At 50.2% G+C, this 19,767-nt stretch overlaps 1 protein-coding gene across 5 annotated transcripts in view; it reads right to left on the bottom strand.

Moving 5' to 3' along the window:
- Window positions 1–5,668: 5,668 nt before the first annotated feature.
- adarb1b (adenosine deaminase RNA specific B1b) overlaps window positions 5,669–19,767 on the bottom strand; it is a 69,611-nt gene continuing 55,512 nt past the window's right edge. For 4 of the 5 annotated variants that reach the window (XM_076048473.1, XM_076048472.1, XM_076048471.1 and 1 more), the window contains 9 exons: window positions 19,056–19,130; window positions 14,921–15,867; window positions 12,993–13,107; window positions 12,553–12,721; window positions 11,768–11,919; window positions 10,866–11,034; window positions 8,596–8,777; window positions 6,455–6,633; window positions 5,669–6,281 (listed from right to left, as the gene is read on the bottom strand). In XM_076048473.1, coding sequence (XP_075904588.1) covers window positions 6,105–6,281; window positions 6,455–6,633; window positions 8,596–8,777; window positions 10,866–11,034; window positions 11,768–11,919; window positions 12,553–12,721; window positions 12,993–13,107; window positions 14,921–15,867; window positions 19,056–19,083 — 2,118 coding nt within the window. In that variant the 5' untranslated portion in view covers window positions 19,084–19,130 and the 3' untranslated portion in view covers window positions 5,669–6,104. The remainder of the gene's footprint in view (window positions 6,282–6,454; window positions 6,634–8,595; window positions 8,778–10,865; window positions 11,035–11,767; window positions 11,920–12,552; window positions 12,722–12,992; window positions 13,108–14,920; window positions 15,868–19,055; window positions 19,131–19,767) is intronic. The other variant, XM_076048470.1, reaches the window with a different exon arrangement.

Consider the following 19,767-nt stretch of genomic DNA (forward strand, 5'->3'; position numbering starts at 1 on the left):
CCCGGCCGGGGACGACTCGGTGTTAAGGCAATTAATTTGGCCTGCGGGGGGGGAGGGGGGGGGGGCTTCCTGTTAGCTGCTTCCTGAAAACTCAGCCGATACAAGATTAGCTGCCACCAGGTCTCGTCGGCTCACGTCGTGTGGAGCGCAGCGGCGGCGTGCCGCAGCAGCCTCACAGAGCCTCACTGACTGGGAGGGCGGCGGTCGCACTTCACACACGCAGCAGGGATGAAAAACACTCTGTGTTGACTGACGGCCGCAGGAGTAGAACAGTAACCCTGGTCTGAGGTCAGCGCAGGTTTCTTCACTTTGCTGATTGACGGACCCCCATGTGACCAGCTCAGCTCGGCCTTCTCTTATGTGACAGAAAAGAGGGTCTTTCCAAACACCTGGCAGCTTCGAACATATGAGATTTGTGACAGCAAATTTGTGCATTGCACATTAGTGCTTCAGTGGAAGCGAATCACAATCCCGGCGTATGTGCGTTTAGGACCTCCTGTACTATTATTCACCTTGAATTATAGTACTGAATCATTTTTAAAGAGACAAAACCGATGCAAGAAGGCGGCGCTCAATCAGATTTACTGGCTGACTTCTGCTCAGATATGAGACAGATCCTTTACTGTCGTCTTTATGTGTCTCCTTAAAAAAAAGAAATGTTCATTGAAGTAGTATCCAGGCAGCATCCTCTGCGTTAGCAGTAAGTTTGTGAAAAAAGAAGAAGAGATAAAAAAAAAAAAAAATGGAAAACGTTTTTCTTTTTGCACAACACGCTCGTCTCTCTGCCTTGGACTCGGCCACGGTGGGTTTGATGCCGTCAGTGTGAAACACACACGCGAAAACACACACACACACACACACACACACACACACACACAAGGTCACTGTCGGCCCCCCCAGCCAGTGAACGGGAGGAGGCCCGGAGCGGTCTCGCCGTGTGATTCGCCACATACATCAACTCCGCTGAGCAGAAAATTGAAATGGAAATGCGAGCCTTGAACGAGTGCGGCTCCCATTTACCTCCGGACCAGAGCTGATGATTTGTCATTTCTCTCAGGGGCACAAGCCGACGCCCCCTACGTGGCGCCCTGGCGCTCACGCTGGCACGCCATCCCAACCTCCCGCGTGCTTCAGTCGGGGACCACTTTCTATTCCATAGCACAAAAAACCCCACCTTGGACCATCCACCTGGGGATTAAAAGAGGCTCCCAAACAGCTTCTTATGAAGTGAAAATCCCTTAGAACGCACGTCTGTCAGTTTAACGTCTGGCTGATTATCAACCGAGGTGGAAGAGCGACTGACGGCTGATGTGCTCGACGGCAGGATTGACTTGATTTGGCTGAATTATTCAGATTTAACAAGGAGGTTTTGGGGGTTTGAACTCTTCCTCACCCCGGGGTTACAGTTCCACATTGAGTTGTGCTCATCATCATCAGGTTTGATGGCCGTTTGACGTCTGACTTAACGTGTCTATAATGCAGCTTCACGCGTGTGTGTAAACAGCATTGCAGCTGCCATTAATATTCATCGCACTCACTTGAATTATTCAGGAGTGCTCCGACACAGTTAGAGTTGACCTGTCATGATGTCACGATGTAAACGCATTGGCATGAAGTTAAGAGTGAAGTTTAACGTGCAAATTTATTATTAATGTGGTGGCGCAGCTGCCGGGACACTCCGAGGAGAAGGGCATGCTGGGAGAACATTTCCACTTCCTGTTCAGAAGTCCTTCGCTCAGATCTTTAACTTATTCTCCAAACTGGAGACCGACTCAACGAAGGGCCGGTCGGGAAATTAGTCAACGCCGTTTCAGGAGGAGGACGATGTGCTGACGTCTCACCAGGTGCTGGTGACTCTCCTGCAGGAGGTGGAAAAGTGTGGCAGACACACAACTCTGCCAGACCCCCGTCGCGCTGACTGACAGCAAACATGTTTGCAATTTCCTCCACGAGTCCAAGTACACGAAAACACAAAGTCGCGCGATCGGAGGTGAACTCGTCGTGTGACTCAGTCCCGCGATGGAGTGGCTTGGACAGATGTTTTCGTGACAGCAGGCAGGGAGGCGTTTCATTGAAGCTGGTTGGACAGTGGATGTTTTAGGGGCCCACTGGTGCAACATGGGGAGAAAATGTTTTCTTTGAATTTTTTTATTTCCTTGAGGCAATAATAGTATTTTTTTTTTTTTTTTTTATAGACCACACACGTAAGGTGAGTGGTAGAGATGGCCCAATGCGGTTGAGTCTGGTTTCAACTCATTTTTCAATAGGATACAAAGACTCAACAAGAAGGTTAAAGGGTTAAAAACCTTCCACTGGATTCTCCATGCGGTCAGCTTCCTTTACTTACAAATAGCCAGTAGGTGTAAGAGAGGTCCCAGGTCAGGTGACGGCTGCTGGCCTACTGTGACTTTACGTGGAAAATGATCACGAAATAACGTAGTAGTTTCACGTTATAGCGTGATCTTGAGCCCTGGAAGCTAGTTGGTTAGCGCGCTGAATTGACTCGACGTTGCTCCGGTCAAAGCCACATTGTAAACACCTGCAAAGACTTCCTGTGAATTCCACGCCAACGTCTGCTTAGTTCTGGCATTTTGCATCAATCACAGGCAGATACAAGACACAACACAAAATAATTTGCACCGTATGCAAAAGTAAACTAAGAACTCTTTTATTTTTTCTTTCATTCATTTCATATATTTATCTTGAGCTATTTTTTGTCTACTTGAGTCCTTTAAGAGTTTGTCGTCATGCTAGGTGCAGCTTCAGTGTTGGTAGTACATGCAAGGTGGTGGGTTCTTGTTGGTGGAGGTTGTTTTTTTTTTTGTTTGTTTTTTTTTCTTCTTTTTTTTTTAAAACACATCAGACAGCCAGAGAAGGGGGAAGGGGAGGGGACAGGGTCGGTCACCTGGAATAAAACTTCAAAAAAACAAAACAAAACAAAAAAATCCAACTCCCAGCGTGAGGACAGAAGAGTTGCAGGAGCGCCGACGCTCCCGTAGGATCCACAGGAAATGAGAGGAGCAGTTGATTGGTTCTGCAGTTCTCGCTGCGACAAGTTCCCATCCAATCCCAGAACGAGGACAGTTTTTATCATCATGACATCATCAGTTGACATCTTTAGTGCAGTCGGAAGGAGAGAGAGTGGAGGGAGGGGCGGGCGAGCAGTCTGGTGGGATATGGTGGTAGTGGTGGTGGGGGGGGGGGGGGGGGTGGACAGGAAGTGGTCCTCAGACAGCTTTGCATGGAGAGAAGAAGAGGGCGGGAGGGGGGAGGGCAACTTCCTGTCTATGCTGGGGTGTTCAGGGTGGGGTGGGGGGGGGGGGGCACTGTGGAGGAGCCGTGGGGGGGTATTGCTTGTCATTTTTTTTGATTTTTTTTTTGGTGAGGGTCTCTGCACAGAGGGAGGGGCTAGAGGGATCTCTCCCAAATTCCCTTTTCTTCCTTGGAAATACAGACACATGGAACAGCCGACCGACCGTCCCACCGACTGATGACATCACACATGTGAGCTGGTGGATGAGTCGAAAGCACCCGACGGTGCTGCCACTGGAGCTTTAGGCTACAACGCAGAGGAGAGTCTGATGATGGCTGCGGCGGTGGCGGTGGCGGCCAAGCGCACAGCGTTTCAACTTCATCACAAATCCAAAACGACGAGGACGCAGTGGCCAAGTTTCATCCTGATGTTTTGTTACACGTTGTTGCACTGCTTGCAGGGGAGAGACTGTACACCCGGCTGCCCACTGCTACAGACACAACACCAGAGAATGTGAGTGTGTGAGCGACACAAACATTAAAGGGTCCATCATTTTTTTTTTGTTTTGTTTTGTTTTGTTTTCCTCTTGGAAAGAAAGGAAACGCGGAATTGTTTTGGGGTTGAATGGAAAGGAAGTGAGGAGGAAACAAACATGATCATCTTTGGTGAAGTTTTCCACAGAGTAAAGACATCGGAGCGACGCAGAGACCGCACGGCAGGAGGGAAAAGGAACTTGAACCTGAACTTGGAAGTGAACTGCCACTGAAAGGTTCTGCCAGAACCCGAGCGTCCACTCCGTCACCTCCACTCTGGCCTGCGCACAGATAAGGAGGTGCAGTCGCTTCGGTTACTGGAAACTTGCTCAAAATGACAAGAAACAATCTAACATTTTAATTTGTTACTTTTGCATATATATATTTTTTGGACTGTTGTTGTTGTTGTGTAAAGTCTTAATCTGATTTCAATTGCAGACATAAAAGAAAACAACAAATGTGTCGGTATAAGCTGAGAGGTCAGCAGTGACTCGTGAATTACAGGCTGGACCGGGTTGGCTTGCGCTCGGACTCGCTCGGGTTCTGACAGACGTTGACAGAAAACTTGAACAAGATGACGTTTAAAAAAAAAAAAAAAAAAGAAAGTGAACGAGAGAAGAGGCGGTGGGGACAGAAGAGCAGGACCGACTGGAGTCTCGGCAGGCTGCTGGGCCGCTGGCCTCGTTGCTGGAGGAGAAGTTCCGCCCGGCAACTCCAGGGTCCGGCGCTTCGCTCGGAGGACGGCGTGGACGGCGGTGGGAATGCGTTTAGGTGTCAGGCTGCACAATGCTGTCGCTGCGTCTTTAATGCACGTGTGCGTGGAGGGCCCTAACGTGCACGCTGACCCCCCCCCCCCCCCCCCCATACACACACTACCCCTCTCTGAGCACACGGCCCAGCAGGCCAGCAGGTCCAGTGAGGACATCACTCCGCCTGCCCACGCCTGATTATTATTAGGAATAGACAGGGGGAGAAACAAACAACAGAAAAAGAGAACTGCCCCCCCCCTTTCCCTCCTCCCCGGAAGCAAACACACAATCATAAGAAATCTAGAAAATAGAGAGAAAGACTCAAAGCTGCCTGTGGAGGAAGATGCTGGCATTCATTCAGGAGGTTCCGCCGCTGGAAGCTCTCCGCTCGCACCCGCTTCAGTTCCCATGCAACAACGTGCAGCACCTCCCACCACTACGCCCCCCCTCCCCCCCACCCACCCACCCAACACCCCAAAACAAAAAAAAAAACTTGTCCCAGGAGCCAGAGGGGCGGAGTCAGTAGAAGAGGGAGGCTACACCCCCACCCACCCGAAGGGTGGAGGCTGGAATGAGAGTGACGGCAAATCATTCAGAGTGGATGCATAGATGAACAACAGAAAAACAAAAACACAATATTTGCTAAACAGCCGCAACGCCGAGGCCCCGCCCTCTCCCCTCCCCCCCTCCCTCCTCCCCCCCCACAGTCGGTGAGTCAAACACGGCAAGTTGCATCATTTTCCCCTTGAGTGCCGGGGTGGCGCCACGCAGCCGACTCGGTGTTTGTTAAAGAGACGTTGGAACTATTTTCAGCACTAGATTTACATCCTGGAGGTGAATGAATCTTTAAGTTACAGTACGTCAGAGTCTTTAGGTCCAGCACGCTGCGCTTTCACTCCACGACACTTCCTGTTTCTAGGCTACGTTTCTCCCCAGACGGGCTACACTCACTGCTGGCTGAAGATAATGGACAAAAAAAACTGTTGAGATCTTTTCATGTGTTGTTCTCCACCGCCACCAGCAGCAGCAGCAGCAGCAGCAGCAGCAGCAGCAGCGGCAGCAGCAGTGTATCGAGACTAAATCTCTAAGAAACGCACAAGACTCGGTGGCATAAAAGAACAAAAAAACAAAAGTGGATTCCAGTTTTTATTCTAAAAAAAACAACACAAAACGGGTTGATGAGAAACGTAAACACCCATTAAAATCAGGATAAAAGGATAAAAGTTGAAAGGAGATGAGGAGGAGGAGGAGAGGAGGCGACCCGGCCGAGGGGGGCGTCGACCATGAGGGACGATGGATGGCTGTTGTGAAAGTACCCCCCCCCCCCACCCCTCTCACCCCCCTCCACCATCATCCACCCACACAAACACACAAACACAAAGTGCGCGTGCGTGCTGACACATGGGACGGAGGTAAGTGTCTCGCCGCTGACGGAGGGCTGGCTGGGTGGGAGGGGCTTCTCTTGTTTAAAGCCCGGATTGGCTGGAACACTGGGATTGAGGGAAGGGGGGCGGGAGGGTGAGAGGTTGGCGGTGAGGGGGAGAAAATGGCTGGGCGCCGTCGCCCCCCTCAGGAGCTCAGCGTGAACTGGTCCTGCTCGATGGGCTTCTTGACCCAGGCCCCCAGGCCGGCCTTGTGGAAGGCCTTGATCAGCGCCTGCTTGGCCTCGTGGTACTCGGCCGCCGCCTGCTTGGCCTCGTGGTAGGAGCCGGGCTTCAGCACCTTGATCCTCAGGATGGACAGCAGCTGGACGGAGAGAGAGAGATGGAGAGAGGGAGAGAGCGGACGAGAAGAGGGAGATTCAATAAGAAGCAGAGGGAGGAGAGTCAGAGAAGGAGAAACTTGCCTTTGGTTTGACGCAGACAGCTGTGGAGGGAGGAGACCCTCCGCGGTCAGAAGCAGAGGAGCAGCTGGCTCACCTTGGAGTGGAGGCGGACCCAGCGGCTGTACAGGGCGTTCTTGCACAGGCGTGACGCTCGGCCCATGTCGTCCTTCCCCGTGGTGGCGTTGATCACCTCCAGCGCCTGGTCGCCCACCGTCCAGTTCACGCTGAAGTTGGGCGCTTTGCCCGGCTGCCTGGCCTCGGCGTTGCTGATACCTGTGGAGCCAAGGTCAAAGGTCAGCGGCGGCCAGAGGGAAGGAAAGCAGTGGAAAATTAAAACCCTGAAAAACACAGAATTGAAGCCTCCAAACATTCAATTTCCCCCGACCAGACCTCCGATCTTTCTCAGGCCTGGATAATAAATTGGAAGGTTTCCGCACCAGGAAGCCCATCCCGTCTTCTTATCAGCGTTTCAGCTGAGAAGAGACGGAATATCATTTACCCATGAGGACTGCGAGGTCGGAGCGCCGGCCTCAGCCAGGGCCGCGGCGTAAATGGGTGATATATGGACGCCATAAATCCTGGTGTGTCTTCGAGTGTGTGTGTGTGTGTGTGTGTGTGTGTGTGTGTGTGTGTGTGTTAAACTTCCTGGTTCCATTCGGCAGCACACCTGGCAGAGGATGATTTAAAGGAGGATGAAATTCTGGCTGCTCTGCTGCCACGATGCTTCTGGCGGCTAAAAAGCCTCTAAGGCCTCAAAGGTTAATCAGCCCCTGTTGCTGCTGCGACATCCTTCACCTGCCACCACAGAGGAAGAGGAGCGGGTGTGTGTGTGTGTGTGTGTGTGTGTGTGTGTGTGTGTGTGTGTGTGTGTGTGTCGGAGGTCAGCAGCGTCACTGGACTGGGTGGATGTTGAAATGTAGAGCAGCAGCTTTCACACTTGCAGTTTTTTTCCGTCCTAGTTCGGCTCAATCTGATTTTTTCAGACTGCGTCTGTTTTGTTTATACCGCTGGGACACACACACACACACACACACACACACACACACACACACACACACACACACACACACACACACACACACACACACAGTGAATAATTCAACCGAATTTGGAATCATTTTGAATAATTTCAAAAGTGAAACATTTTCTTTTATTTTTTTTTCTTTTTTTTTTTCTACATCAAAATCATGTTTGATATGAGAGGAGTGAGAGCTGCTGTTCAGTGGTTGGAACCTGCAGTCTGGATTTGCAGAAAAGCCTGCTGAAAATTTTAGACTCTGAGGGAAACAAGAGCGTCTGTGCCTCATAATAACCACTGTTTCCATTGTTGCAGTGAATTTAATGTCAGTTTGGAACACAGTCTGACGTCGCTGTTGCCGGCTCCTCTCTTTGATCTATGTGATGCACCTTGGCATCTGTTTTTTTATTGCAACAGTTTTTCAATGTGAACATTTGACTGCACTCAGCAGCTGCACAATTTGCACAAACCTGCCTGTGATTGCGCTTCAATTACTTCTGCAGTGTTGAGCGAATGGAAGAACATCCCTTCATTCACTCATTCATTCATTAAAAGGTCCATTATTGAAAAGGTCAAGTGAGCGCTGGGGAAGGAGAGAGCACAGGAAGTGGATAAATGTCAGCTCATCTCAACCAGTGGAGGAGAGAGATGTGTGTACGGCTCCAACGAGCAGCTTCCTCTGTGATGTATTGATATTCAGGCCTGCCGGCGTGCGGCCGGTCAACCAGGTGATTTTTGATTTAGTGGATTATAAAAACCGTACAGATGATCTATGAAGAACCCAATAAGCTGCTTCCTGGCTGTATTCAGAGGCAGTTTGAAAGCAGAGACAGTCAATATGAACTCAGGGAACATGAAGAGCAGATGTGTGCGTGTTGAAGGGGTGAACCTGTGGGGTGGTTGTGACGGGGAATTAAAAATGTATCGTTCACTCTGCGTATTGTTTACAAACAAGGTGGTGAACGCACCTAAAACTCAGAATTGAAATTAGAACTTTTTGTGTTGTTGTTGTTGTGATGTTGTGTTCATGTATGGACTATTAAAAAAGGAGCTGCCTCCGTGTGTACGTTGCAGCATACAAACTTTCACTCAGTATCATTTTGTTGTCGTATCCTTTGTTATCTATTTATTTGTATGTGTATTCTTACAATTATGACCGACTGAACTAAACTAAAACTCAATGATCCTGCTTAGCCCCGCCCCGCCCCGGCACTGACCACTGAGCAGCGGCCTGTTGAGGGCGAACTGCTGCGGCAGGTCCTCGATGTCGGCGATGCGCTGGTACATGGCCCTGGAGAGGTGGTCGGCGTGGTACAGGGAGCCCAGGATGATGCTGGAGAAGTAGATGGGCTCCGTGAAGTAGCTCATGAGGGAGCCCTGGATGCCCACCACGTTCCACCTGCTCACACACACACACACACACACACACACGCGCAGCTGAGGTCAGCGGTGGAGAGCCAAAGCAAAACGTTATCGTCTGCAGAAGGTTAAAAAAAACAAAAAAAAAACAGCATCAATTATCGTATTTAAACTTCTCGTATCTCTTTTTCTTCTTTGCAGGAGGTTAAAAAAAATGCTGCCTTTTGGGGACAATAATATGGAATAATAAGGTCATTGAAAAGAAGCTGAAAAATGTCTCCTTCCAGTGAGTGAATGAGGTTTCCAGGTGTGTCAGAAGCTTCATAACAAGGCAGTGCAATCAACCACAACACACACGGCCGAGCCCGGCGCCACACTCGCACGTCCAATTTCCTCTCGCCAAAAAGCCTGCGTGTAGTTCAGCGCTGTATCATTAGCCGGCGCTCCGGCAGACATTTTTCCCATTGACACGCTCCGTGAAGCACCGTGGAGGGAGGAGGGGGAGGAGCCGGGGGGAGGGGGAGGAGCCACGGGGTCTGTAGCGGTCGTTTCTGACCACCATCCACTTCATTCTGCAAACCTTTTAACGTCCGAAGATAAAACACTTCAACAGGTGAGGTGCGTTCCTTTGTTCCAACTGACAGCGAGTCAGTCAGTCAGTCAGTCAGTCAGTCAGTCAGTCAGTCAGTCAGTCAGTCAGTCTGTCTGTCTGTCTGTCACGTGTGTTGGGCAAAACCACCGGCGCGGACCTGCAACAATGAGGGATATGCAAACACGAGACCTCGGGCCACTGAGAGCCAGGCCATTGTTTCTAGATGCAATATCATCACTGACTGAGTGCATGTGTGTGTCTGCGTGCGTGCGTGTGTGTGTGTTTGTGTGTGTGCGCGAGAGCGTGACATTGTGTAGGGAGAAGAAAAATGCAGGCGGTGCTAAATGAAACCTCTGAAGTCATAGCTGCGAGCGCTACAGCGGAGCCTCACCGCAGCCTGGTTAGTGGGCACACACACACACACACACACACACACACACACACACACACACACACACACACACACACACACACACACACACACACACACACACACACACACACACCCCATTGCATCGACTCACTAATGTTTTTCGAAGACATTCAAAACAATTCCTATTCCAAATTTGAGTATGTGGCAGAAAAACACGATATAAATGTAAACCATTATTATTACTTCTATTATTACGTTTTCTGATTCACACCACATTACAACACATGAAGTCTGCATGACCACACACACACACACACACACACACACACACACACTGGTGTGGGTCAGAGCACTCTGGTAATCAGCTGCTTCGTAATAAGTAGGAAAATGAACCGAGGTGGAGCAGCAGCAGCAGGAAGTGGCTGCATAATGTCGACACAATGCACTCCAAACCTTCTTCAACGTCAATGTCGACTGTGTAAAAAAAAAAAAAATAAAAAATAAATAAATAAATAAATAAATATGTGGGCGGCCGCGGCGTGGCACAGCTTGTGCGGACACGCTCCGCCACACCGAGCCACAAGAGGCAGCAGCGAGGAGAGTTATGGCCGGGTTTCAGTCGTCCCTCACAAGAGGAGCCTTGAACGCTGACAGAGACTTAAGACGCCATGATCTGTTGGCGGAAAAAAAAAGAGTCTCCGCCCTCCCTCCCCCTTACCGGGGAAGAGCATCACTCAGCGTCTGACGGGAAGAAGTGAAGGCACGACACAGCAGCAACATTTTTCACCAAATAAAAGCGCAGCAGTCAGGGAAACCATAATTATAAAGATGAATAGGCAGAATTACAGACACCGCATCAAAACCACCACTTTCAGACACAATGATTCCAGAACGGCCAGTTCGAGAAAGACTCCACAGAAAGCATCCGGCACATTTATCCCTCTGTTTACAGCCGGCCACAAAAAAAAAAAACTCTGGGTGGCCGCTTCCTGCCACAGCCGGTGAATTTGTTGGATCTTGTCCCAAAACCAAACCACCGGACTCGAGCTGTTGTCAAGAGCCGGGGGCATCGCAGTACGGCCCTTTGTGACATCACTAGGAGAAGGTGATTTCGAGAAAGGAGAGGGTTGACAGAGCGGCCTGCAGCCTGGAAGGTGGGCTACCTGGCGATCTTGTCGCTGCAGGACATGGTGAGCAGCCTCTCGCCCTGCAGCACGCCGTCCCACGTCTGGATGGTGTTGCTGGACCTGACCGGGATGGTTCCCTCGCCGGACTCGATCTTGGTTCTGAGCTGCCCCCGGGCCTTGCGGTTGGGATGCCTGTCTCCTTGGTCTGAGTGACGCCACAGCAGGCGGAGAGAGAGAGAGAGAGAGAGAGAGAGAGAGAGAGAGAGAGGGGCACGATTGTGTGAAAAGAGAGATAGAAAAAACCAGAGACAGCAGCATAAACGGGACAATATGGGCGTCCAATCAATGTGCAAATATCTCTTTCACATGACGAAATGGGGGGGAAAGAAAATGAGCAAAACGACAAATAGAGAGCACAAAAAACAGTCCAAAAAAAAAAAATAAAAAAACCCCAGTCACGGCCTGCGGGGAAAGAAGCGCGAGCCATTATTTATTATTACGTTATCAATGTTTTCCGCCGCGCGCCGCCTGCAGGCGACGTCCATTCACCGACTAATTGAGTGTGGCTGTTTTCTATTCAGTCGGCCGTGTGCGATGAAAAACACCCTGACAGCCGCGAGTAGCAGGGAGGTTAATCAGACAGGCGGCGTGCGGCTGCTGCTGCTGCTGCTGCTGGAGGAGGAGGAAGACTGATGGGGACAAGCGGCCGGTGACAAAAAGCTCTAATTGCCACCGTCTTGTTTAAATGTGTCGGCAATTTGTATCCGGACAGCCGAGTGGGGAAAAAAAAGGAAAGACAGAAAAAAAAAAAAGAAAGAAAGAGAAATGCTAATTGAATGAAAACGAGAATGAGTGAGGAGGTAAAAAATAAAATGCAACTAGACGACTCATTCAACTTGTTGAAAGACGCTGCTGCCAACCACAGGGGAGAGCGTTACCTTCCACTCCGGCCTCGTGCGGGGAGAAGATGCGGGCGTCGCCGCAGGGCGACGTGCTGATGTAGAGGTGGAACTGGACGTTGTCCTTCAGCCTGTAGCCTCCCTTGTCGCACGGCACAAATATGGACCTCTGCTGCTCCTCCCTGCTGCTGCTGCCGGGACGCAGAGGAAACGAGCTGACTCGCCGGCTCACCCAAATCACTGACTCACCAAATCACAGAATCACGACTCGAGCAACAGCGGCAACAAACCACATTCACTTATACAAAGGATAGCGTATCAGTGTTGGTGTCAGTGTGTGGCTGTGCTTTTAGGCTGAAGAGAAACTGCTTATACTACAAGCTGCATATTAACCAGCAGTCAAACGTTTGGACACACACTTCTGATTTCATGGTTTTTCTTCCCTTCTTTCATGACTGTTGACATTGTAGATTGTCACTCAAGGCATCAAAACTATGAATGAACACTTATGGAATATGTATCAAACAAAAAAGTGTGAAATAACTCAAACCAGTTTTCTATTTTAGATGATCTAGAACAGCCACCCTCCATATAAAATATAAATAACACAACATATTTAGTTATTTAACATTGTTTTCTTTTGATACATTAATCCACATATCCTGCTCATACATTTGACGTCTACCGTTTGTATCTACAGTGTAGGAAGTCTGTCACTCTTGACATCTTTCTGCAGTTTCACAGACTTTCTGAAACAACCGACTGAAACAACGTGCATCCCCTCTCATCCATGAGGAGGTCTCGTGCAGGCCCCGCCCACTCACCTGAGGAAGAACTCCAGCTGGGTGTAGAGGTACCTGATGAGCGAGCGCCGGGCGATGATCTCGGCGTGGCAGTCGTTGAGCGCCAGGCCGCGGTCGCTCATGTACTCGCCGTTGATGCACTTGGTGCCGGTGGAGACGCAGATGACCTGCGCTTCCTTCACGTCCGTCCCTGGGGGAGGCCAGAGGGGGGCGCTGTCAGCACAGGTGACTCTCTCTCTCTCTCTCTCTCTCTTTCTTTAAAACGTTTCCCATTAATTTTTAGTAACAAACAAGGCCCAGGAAAAGTTTTAAGCTTTAAGACCAACGGACACCACAGCAGCTGCGTTTCCATGACAGCTTTTTAAAATCATCCCGCCGCCGCCAACATTCCCTTCAGCCAACGGTGGAAAACAGGGCACGTGGGCCCTCACGGGCTTCCGTAGGAAGCAGCTCCAGTCTACCTGTCGTCATGACGACTCCCGCCAGGACTTTCCGCCGGGCGTGAGGGGAGGTGAAGTTGTCTGTCAGCTCGCTGAACTTATCCACCACCAGGCGCGAGACGGCGTCAGCCAGAACCTGCAAACACATACACACACACACGCACACACACGCACACACACACACACACACACACACACACACACACACACACACACACACACACACACACACACAAGCTTGTGTCAGATGTGTCTTCCTATGAGGCTCAGTCTGGTGTTATCTTCCCCAGGAACGCTGTGTAGCTGTCACTGTGCTGGCACTCGCTCTCCAAACAAGAGCCCGAAGCACAAGAACACCAAACGGCAACAAGTGAACGAGGCTGTCGGACCCCCCCGAGGAATTCCTTCACACCCTTCCAGCCGTTCCGTTTGAACTTGACGTGACAGTTCTAATTTAGCCCGGTCTCCCATCAGGCCGGGGATCACAGTGCGGTTAGAGCAGACAGCAGCGCTGTGTTTTCTCCGCGCTGCTTCAGACTGAACTCGGCTTTTATCGCACGTCTTTTGTTCTTGGGCGTGCGCCGGCTCGCCCACCTCCCTCACTGAGCGGCGTGATGGAGAACGACGACGAGCAGAGGAGGAGAGACGACGGCTGACTGAGCACAAATTAAAGAGATTAGTCCAGCATTGGTTTCCTGCGACTCTGAAGCCGCCCAGTCGGTCGTGGCCACGTCATTTGACTTTGGACCGTCAAGGACGAGGAGCGGCTTCAAGTGAGAAAAATCAAAGAAAAAAGAAAAAAAAAAATCACACATAATAAAGGCAAATAATTCACAATTATTTCCCTTGTATTCTTTATTTTCTATTTTTTAAATTATATTAATGATCTGACGCAGGAAGAAAAGATTTAAAACTAAAGATAAGATGAAGTTGACACCTATTTAATCCCCATTTAGTCTTTGCCAAATGGAAACAGGCTGCATTAATGAAGTACTAATAGCTCAATTAGTGGGGAGAGGGGACCAGCGTTCAAATAGGATCTAAATTATAATAAAAAAAAATATATAATGACAGCTGGAGAGAAAAAGAGGGTAAAAAAAAAAAAAAATGCCAAAGGGGCGGAGCTCTGATGGTTCTGCACGGTAGCGTCGAGATGGTCCAATCAAAACCACCTGCTTCTATCGGTGGGGTTTTTGGAGCATCATTTGGCGGCATAAACTTATGACGTATTGCGACTTGCACCTCGCGCGCACATTTCCAGTCACACCCGGAGGACATTCCTCCACCAATGAACACACATCCAGGAAGTCTGTAAGGTGACGTCATCGGCTCGCTGCAAAAAAAAAAAGAGTCTTGAAGAAGATTAATAAGCAGAAGGCGGAACAGCGAGTGGCAACGAGGAGAAACAGGTGCGGAAGTGCAACTGGCGATATGTTGCTTCATGCTGCAGGTGTCTGCAGGTGTGGACAGCTGCATGTGAAGTGGAGTCACTGTGGTAGAAGTTTGATTTTATATTTTCATCAGAATAAGCACCGAAGACTGACTCCTCATGAGTGTCAATATACTACTGATGATGATGGAAAGCAACAACATCATTGGGGCGGTTCGATGCCTGCATGAAGATAATTTATGAAGGCTGATCACTAGATTAGATTAGATTAGATGGAATTAGATTAACTATATGGTTCCCAAATGAAATTTGTCTTGGGCTAAAGGTGCCTGGTGCAGCTGCAGATACACAAGACAGACATAATGCATACAAGAACAACAACCCTGGAAGCACTTTATGTTTGTCTGCATTGTCTTTGTATGACTCGTGCTTTATAAATAAAGTTTGATTCCATTTGTTTTGACAGGTGATGTTTTGGCTCGGCGTGAGACACAGCAGAGGAGCTACCGGTGAGCAGAGCGGGGTGGGGGTGGGGTCAAGAGGTCAAAGGTCATCTTACCAGCGGCAGGTGCAGCTGCAGTCCCTCCCGGGGGATGGGCTGCCGGGACGGCGTCTGGTCCAGCTGCATGTTGAAGAGCGCCGAGAGCGCGGCCTGCGCCGCCCGCGCCTTGGCCAGCTTCTTGTTGCGGCCCGAGCCCTCGAACGTCTGCGCGTCCACCGTCACCGACATGACGAAGTTCTTGGCGTGGCTCTCGCCGCTCTCTGACACAAAGTCGTACTTGAGGCCCGGCCGCAGCTCGTTGAGGATCATGACGGGGTTTTTGCCGCTGGAGGGCGAGCTGAAGGCCGACGGGGGGGGCAGCGGCGCCTGGGCCAGGGTGGCGCCGGGCGGCGTGGGGAGGGGGTACTCCCCCAGCGAGTTCAGGGGCCCGCCGCCGCCGCCGTTGGAGCCCACGTAGAAGGACTCGTCGGGCGGCGGCGCCGGCGTCTCGAAGCCGTTGAAGAGCATGTCGGGGAAGTCGGCCTGGTCGGAGGTGAAGTCCGTGTTGACGGTGAGCGTGCGGCCCATGGCCAGGTGGGCCTCGGAGGCGTTGGGGAACTGCACGAAGGAGCGCAGGGCCTTCTCGGCGGCGTTGAGCTTGGCCTTCTTCTTGGTGGGGCCCATGCCCTCGAACATCTGTCCGTTGACCTCCACCGTCATGACAAAGACGGGCGCGTGCACCGGCCCCGTCTGCGACAGCAGCTTGTACTGCAGGCCCGGTTTGATCTCGTTCAGCTGCATCAGCGCGTTCTTGGGCAGCACCGGCCCCGGCGTTTTCTTGCGTTTTTTGGCCCGGAACTTTGCGTGCGCGTGTCCATTGTTGCCCTCCTCCAGCGGCCGCTTTCGGGCGGCCAGGCCGCCTCCATTGGGCAGCTGATCGGCCGCCGCGCCCACCACCACCACCCCGTCTTTGCAGGACACGTTGTCCAGGTTTCGGTTTTCCTTAACATCGGTGCTGCTCGAACCTGCGGTGCCCAGAAAGAGTAACTTACAACGCCTTCGTTGCAGGATCTTGTAAATGCAAAATTTATAGATTCCTTTATCACTCTTTGGAACTGAACTAATGATTTGTGTTCCAAAAAAGAAAAAAAAGAAAAAAAAAGGAAATCAAAGCAAGGTCATGTTGGTTGCTAGCTTTAAAACCACTAATTATTGAGGTAACTGCAGAGCAACTTGGTTCCAGTTCTGATGTATAAGAAAGGCTGGTATCTTCACCTTCAGAATTCAAAATAGTCACATCTATTGCACTATATACCTCCATATTGATGACATGCAGCAATGAGATTGACCTATTCATAAATTTTCATGACTGAGGTAATAGCTTTATGGGCCCTCTTTATTGCCCTCCCTGGTTTGAGAGAGAAATACAAATTACAAAGAGCTGATAATGAGGTTTACTGGCTGACTGCCGCTGCTGCTGCTGCTGCTACTGCTGCTGCTGCTGCTGCTGCTGCTGCTGCTGCGCACCAACGGGAGCCGCAGATCAAAACTCCACACAGCCGCTCGGACGCAGACCTAGCAGCCCGGCATCGACTATCAATTTCTAATGGCTTCATCAGGCCTGGCGGTTGGCGCTGCGCTGGGGAACACATATCACTGAATCCAGTTAGCAAAGCGGATGGAATATTGGCAAAAAATTTTCATTTATAACATCCTTCAGCAAAGGCTTGATAGGTTACTCCTTGCGGTACTCAGAAGAGAGAGAGGCCGCAGTGTGCATGAGTAGGACTGTAGACTGGGTGGAGAGGGAGTGCAGGGATGTGTGCAGGGGAGCAGGAGGAGGAGGAGGAGGAGCTGAGGACCAGGCAAACAGGAAAATACATCAACGAGGCAGCAGGAGAAGAAGACTTGGCCTAGCCGAGCGCCCCAGGCTAAAGGCAGCACCCGCAGCACGGTGGGAGGATTAAAAAAAAAAAAAAAAAATTGTAAAAGATTTTACAAAGCCGACGACTCACTTCCAAAATAATATTTGTCGCATTTACAACAAAAGCTGCTTCTAATTAGGAGTGTGTCTCTTGAGAATCCTCCCCCCGACCCCACCCACCCCACCCACACACACACACACACACTCGTTGATGATGACAGCGATTCCGGGTTGCAAAATGTAACGACACGCCGTCACCATCTGCACACTGCAACTGTACGCAACGACATTAAACAAAACAAGCTAATTTGAAACAAACAAACAAGAGTCATTCCTGGAGTCGAGAACGACGGCTGCAACAAGCCTGCATGTTTTTTTTTTGTTTTTTTTCAAACGTCTTCATTTTACAGAGCGGCATTAAGAGTTTTACAAAAATCTGTAATGTGTAACGTTAAAAAGTGCACCGCAAGGTCCTCGCCAACCCAGCCGGTGACCGGTTCAGATAATAATCACGTGGATGTTTCTCACCCAGGACCTTTGACTGCAAGAGACATTAGTCTTAATGCATAGAGTTGGTATGTTTCTGGAAAAAAATGAATTCATCAAAAGTATAAAAACTGTCTGTCATGGTTTGAAAAATGGAATGCAATCACACAGCAACCGCTGCAGCATGCGGCGCAGACGCACCAACACTGTGGAGGAAATGAACACATGCAGAGTGGATTCCGTGCTGTCGCCATTTACATGCAGGCGTGCGGCGTGCGGCGTGCATTGCATCATGGGTATTTGCTGGGGCCAGTGTCACACGTGTGTAATCAGAACTCGTCAGTGGCGTACAGATGAGACAGAAGTTGTGCCTGCAGCCGGCGGCGAAGTGAAAAAGTCTCCTCGCTACTTCCTGTCTGGGCGCCGCCGCCGCCGCCGCCAGACCCTCGATTCAGGGCGATTCAGTGAGCGATTCGCAAGAGCAAAACCTCAAGAGGCGGCGAGGAACGAGGGTGTCACATTAAAGCTGGAAATGATTTGCCTGTTTTTCCCGTTGCTGCTTCCCCGCAGCATGAAAGAGACGGGCTGAGTTCTATCAGTGCGAGTCGATCTTCTGAGGCTCCGCAGGCTTTGAAAGACGACAAAAACACTTTGAAATCTCGTTTTTTTTTATCTTCCTCCAAAAGCACAAAAACAACAGACTTCTCTGCAGAGCAAAAAGGAAAAAAAAAAAAAAAAAAAAAAAACCCGAACACATCCCAAATTGTGACACTCTGTTCACTTGTGCGTCAGGTTAGGAAGCCGCTGGGACGACGGCTTCCTCTGACTGTTGAGACGAGGATGAAAACACATCCGACCCTGGCACTCTGCACCTTCTGAGGCGCACCGCCGCCGCCGCCGCCGAGAAACGTCTAATTAGAGTTCAGTGCGGCGGCGTACGGAGGAGTTTCTGAGGGAGAAGAGACGGTAGATGGAGTCTTTGATAGCGGCTGAGGTATTTTTAATGCCTCATCCTTGAAAGCTCTCGCTAAAATCAGAGCACTTTTTCCCCCCTCTTTTTTTTTGCATGAGTTTGCAGCATTTCCAGTCTCGGTTCAAGTGAGGACTGAAGCTCGGCGCTGCTAACGGAGGCTCGGCTTGCCATGCAGAAAACAGTCACACTCACCGACCGATAGGAAGAGATCGATCAGCTGGTCGACACAGGCAGACATCAAAGGCAAGAGGTCATCTTCAGAAAAATATTGGAGCTGGCAGCAGCTGGATGTCAGACGCCAAGAAGCTTTTGAAGAAGTTATTTTTGCTTATTTTCTACTTTTCTGTTGTTGTGGTGAAACTGGGTCAAGTTAAAGGCTTCGTCAGGCGTTTCTGAGCTAAAAAAAAAAATAAATAAATTTAAAAAAAAAATCACGCTCACTCACGCACAACTTGTTCAAATGTCTTCTCTCTGCAACAAAATGAGCGACAGATGAGACTTTTTGTTGAGCTAAATTTGCATGTGGCTTCTTTAAAATGTAATTAGCTCTGGTAATTCCCGGCGGGACGGCTGCAGACAAAGCGCATCAATGCTCATCAAATGCCAGTTAATTTGTGTTCAGACTGATTACACATCAGAGAGAGAGAGAGAGAGAGAGAGAGAGAGAGAGAGAGAGAGAGAGTGGTGGCTGGACAGGCTGGACCGGGAGGGTTTAAGGAAGGGGAGGGGGCGTGCAGAAGGAGGGAGGGGGGAGAATGATGGGCGGGGGGGGTGGGGTGGCGGGAGGTTCTGAAGGATCAGAGCGCAGGCCCGAAGCAGAGTCCACTCACTCATGTTCTCCTCCTCGTCCACATCCATGGCGGCGGGTTTCTCCTGACCAGCGAGCAGCTTCAGCGCCACCGCACCTGCAGGGCAGAGGTCACAGAGGTCACACATCCACAAGTCAGACTGTGAGGGGCAGCGGCGGCGGCAGCAGCAGCAGCAGCAGGTTTCTCAATCTTCCAACCGAGACCGAGACATCATCCAGACTAGAGAGCTTCAAGATTGAGACCAGACCAAGACATTTGGGGTTCCAGACCAAGACCAGACCAAGACTTCATATGCAGCAAACTTAAAACAACAACGTTGCTTTATAAAATTAAATAAGGTGTCAGGGTGTCACTCTGGGTGTCACCAACAGAGCGTAAAACGGCAGCAGCTGGATTCTTTTCTGTTATTACCGTGTTATTACAGTGTTGGCTGAGTGTCCACTGGTCTGGATCAAAAATCCCCAGTCCACCCAATCCAAGACCGAGACCAGACCCAGTAAAAATGCCTCAAGAAGACCATTAAGACCCTTAAGAAGTGGTCTGGAGGCCAGGACCAACCTCCCGGACTACAACACAGTTCCTGCATGTGTAAAATCAGATTCACCAAAAATATAATACACACACCGCAGTGCGCAAGTAGCCGCTGATGTGGGCACATGAATATTCCCAGAAGGAGGAATGAAGGTGAGAGTGGAGGGAGGGGCTGGACGGGTGGGCAGCCTGTTGTGTGATT

This window comes from Nelusetta ayraudi, unplaced genomic scaffold (assembly GCF_046127955.1).
Source record: "Nelusetta ayraudi isolate G7.1 ecotype Tasmania unplaced genomic scaffold, CSIRO-AGI_Nayr_v1 ptg000102l, whole genome shotgun sequence".
Classification (NCBI taxonomy): domain Eukaryota; kingdom Metazoa; phylum Chordata; class Actinopteri; order Tetraodontiformes; family Monacanthidae; genus Nelusetta; species Nelusetta ayraudi.